This window comes from Hyposmocoma kahamanoa, unplaced genomic scaffold (assembly GCF_003589595.1).
Source record: "Hyposmocoma kahamanoa isolate Upper Pololo Valley unplaced genomic scaffold, ASM358959v1 88, whole genome shotgun sequence".
In the NCBI taxonomy this organism is placed as follows: Eukaryota; Metazoa; Arthropoda; class Insecta; order Lepidoptera; family Cosmopterigidae; genus Hyposmocoma; species Hyposmocoma kahamanoa.
The window spans coordinates 3,063,755-3,067,266 of NW_020654466.1; the positions used below are offsets into that span (position 1 = coordinate 3,063,755).

Sequence of the window (3,512 nt, forward strand, 5' to 3'; positions counted from 1 at the left end):
AAATCAGCAATACGGAGTCTTTAACCTTTTTTTTTTTATTATTATTGTGACTCGGCAAAATGATTGCACCGCGCCTGATGGAAAGTGCGAATACAGTCCAGAGATGAGAGTAACGGATGGAAAACACAAATATCTTCACTCCGTAACTATCATTTTGCCGGTCTGGCCAAATGCTTCTTCACACTACGTTTGAAGGACCCGATGTTATAGAGAGGAGGGAATACATGCGCCGGGAGTTGGTTCCACAATTTGATGGTTCGGCATAAAAACGAATTGCCAAACTTTTTAGTGCGGGACGGTATTGAACTGACCGTCCAACTACTTGTGCACATCACTCAATTGTATTTTCTGTTCGTTTTTACGTATTGTGTTTCCTATGTTTTGTGGAGTAATATATGTCTTTTTATTAATTTAAATAAATTTATTTCAATAGTAGTGGTCTCTTTAATGAATCAGCGGGGCAGAAAAAATGTGAAAATTATTTTTTATTACGGAACTTTAAAAAACAATTTTCCGTAGCAAAGGACGGCCTTCAACCGTCGAAAGAATTCTATAAGCTGCAGTGAAGTTTCTTAACTTTTTTCCATTACCAACTCACGAATTTCCTGTTTCTATTATAAACTCGTATGACAAACACAGATCGATAATCTATAGGCAAAGATATTCACGCGGTGAAAATACATTATATACTATATCGATGCAGGACAAGAGATTACGCTACATTTAAAAAAGATATCGATGGTTGTCTATAACACTCGCTTATCTCGAAAACACTAAATTTTTCAGGATGGTTTGAAAAATTTACTCGGGCGTATACCGGCCTAAAATTATGACGTAACTATTTTGACCAAGGAAAAGTTACGTTTCTTATTCATGATAAAAAGTAACACGTGAACTATTTTGAAAGTGAAACTATTTACCGACTTCAAAAAACCTGGAGGTTCTCAATTTGACATTTTTTTTTTGCATGTATGTTACGCGATAACTCATAGTTCGTGAACAGATTTTGATGATGTTTTTGTATTGGAAAGAGGGTACTTCAGCATTGGTCCCATTTAAATTTAAAGAAAATATTCCACCTCTAAGGGTGGCAAACAAGGAGATGAATCCAGTTTACCGCGCTCTTTCTTGTACCGATTTTAAAAAAATTAGGCAAATAGATGTAATTCTACGAACTTTTGAGGTCAGTTTTTTAGTACTCTGTATAGAGATTATTTGGATCTAAATTACTTATAGGTTTTTTTAACCAAACCAACGTTTCCGGCCCTTTACAGGTCCCATGGTCACGCCTGCTGCGATAATAACATACGCGGTTTAGATCCGGAAAAAAAAATTCATTTCCTGTGTGTAACAATGAAAGTGAGAATATAAGAGTGAAAACCTAAGAACTGGATATAAACTATATTGGTTTATGACACTATTCTTGAAAAGCAATGATGTACAATAATGTACACACGTATCGCACCTTTAGAAAGAAAGATTTAATTAAAAAATCAGCAAAATTAGTTTGTACCATAAAACGACTTTAAGTGTCATCTTTCACTATAGTGCATTCGCGTTAAGAAAATAGTGACTCATCAGTGCAACTGCCGGGTAAGGGTGTATTCACAGTGGAGTGAAATTTCAAGAAATTTTAAAAATAAATGTAATTAAGTTTAATGGAAACAAATTGTCTTAAAATTACGTAAATCACTAATCACTATCGCTAGATTCTCCAGTTACATTTATTATGAAGGAATTTTGTTCTGCGAGTTCCATGACGTCATCCAAATGCCACATGGTATTTTCTTCGCGTATCACGTGATCGCAGCAGTTCTTCCAACGATTAGCGTCTATTAACGCTATTGAGTCGTCTAATATTTTTTTAACGTCACTCATTTTGAACGTGGAGTTATTGGCACCAACATAATTTTTTATTTGGGCCCACACTAATTCAATTGGATTGAGTTTGCAATGGTAAGGCGGTAGACGAAGAATTGTAATGCCATTACTTTTAGCAGTCTCATCTATTAAATATTTATCATATTGTGGGGCGATTTCGGCAACTTTCATTAATAATTCCTTTTTTAAATAGCTCATGTCCATGGATACGCCTTTGCTTTGCAGCCAATCTATTATTTGCGGCTTGTTCCACATGGTTGTTGGTATTTTTTCGGCTTTCACCGAATGGTAGGGAGCATTATCCATGATAACCACACTTCCTGGTTCTAATTTAGGCATTATATTAATAAACCAATTAAGGAATCTTTCACCGTCCATCTCTTCATGATAGTCTTTTGTAGACTTAGATTCAAAGAGTAGTAGACCATCTTCCACGAAACCTTTGTCGCTGCCAATGTGCAATACAATCAACCTTTTACCTTTTCCTGTCGGAGCTTTGCGACCGGCTGACAAGCCATCTTGAAATGCTTGCCTTTTATTTTTTACCGTTGTATCCAACCACGCTTTTGTCTTCACATGTCCAGCGTTTACCCACGTTTCGTCAAGATAGTAAATGGTTTTATTAGCCTCTCTGTATTCTTTTATTTGCCTCAGATATTTACGCCTCCATAAAACAATATCTTCCCTTTCGACTAACAATGTTCTACCATCCTGTTTATTGAAATCGAAACCAAGCTCGTGCATTATTTTATGTAATGTGGTACGTTTGAAAACAGGAATATCTTCGTCAGCTTCGCAAAGTGCCATAATTTTGTCCAATGTCGGGTAGTCGTTATTTAAATATATTGAATGAACTTTTCTTCTTATTGCACATTTGTCTAGGTCATCTAATTTATCGACCGTGGATAATCGAGCTCTTTTTTTCACCGGTGATTTTAATGTGTTTGTATCCTTTTGTTCTTTAATAATTTTGTAAACGGTATTTTCGGACACACCGCATGCACTTGCTGTTTTTATAACTGTGCACTCCACAGTCGCGTTTAAATCGCAACGTTTAAAGAACTTGTAAACATTATAAATTATGCGTCTTTCTCCGCTGTGGATTATTGATCCACTTTTATTTTTTCGAATAGGTGAGGTATTCATTTTCAAATTGCTCGAGTAACACGCTAGATACACAACCGTTTTGTTCGAAGGTCTGACTTCAACTGGTCACTGTGAACTCGACTTAATAATTTCAAGCATTCTAATTGGCTAGGGGGCGTGGCCAGGTCGGCGGTCAACGATGAGTCACTATTTTCTTAACGCGAATGCACTATAAGGTTGTTAATCAGAAATATTTTAACTATATTATAACTATATAGGTCTCTTTCATCTGTTAGAAGTTCCCGTACTGGTATATCAACGCCGCATTTAGTGTTGAATTTGCATCTGGAAATACAACACGCCCGGTGATAAAGTAATTTGACCTAACAAGAATTAAGTCTAAGCTAAGCAACGCGTTTAAACTTATTAAGATTAATCTGTTGTAATTATAAAAGAAAGGCCTCTAAGTGATAAAGTAAGTCACTTTTGATTCAACACTAAATATGGCGTTTATATATGAAATGTCTAACGAATAAAACAGACTT

At 35.7% G+C, this 3,512-nt stretch overlaps 1 protein-coding gene across 1 annotated transcript; it reads right to left on the reverse strand.

Annotated features, from left to right (window-relative positions):
- Nucleotides 1-1,692: 1,692 nt before the first annotated feature.
- Nucleotides 1,693-2,688, reverse strand: LOC113235872. Its single transcript, XM_026471794.1, has one exon. The coding sequence runs from the start codon at nucleotides 2,686-2,688 to the stop codon at nucleotides 1,693-1,695; it is 996 nt and encodes a 331-aa protein (XP_026327579.1).
- Between the last annotated feature and the right edge of the window lie 824 nt (nucleotides 2,689-3,512).

Excerpts from the sequence above, each read along its gene's own strand:
- LOC113235872 (XM_026471794.1), bottom strand. The coding sequence starts at position 2,688 with ATGGCACTTTGCGAAGCTGACGAAGATATTCCTGTTTTCAAACGTACC.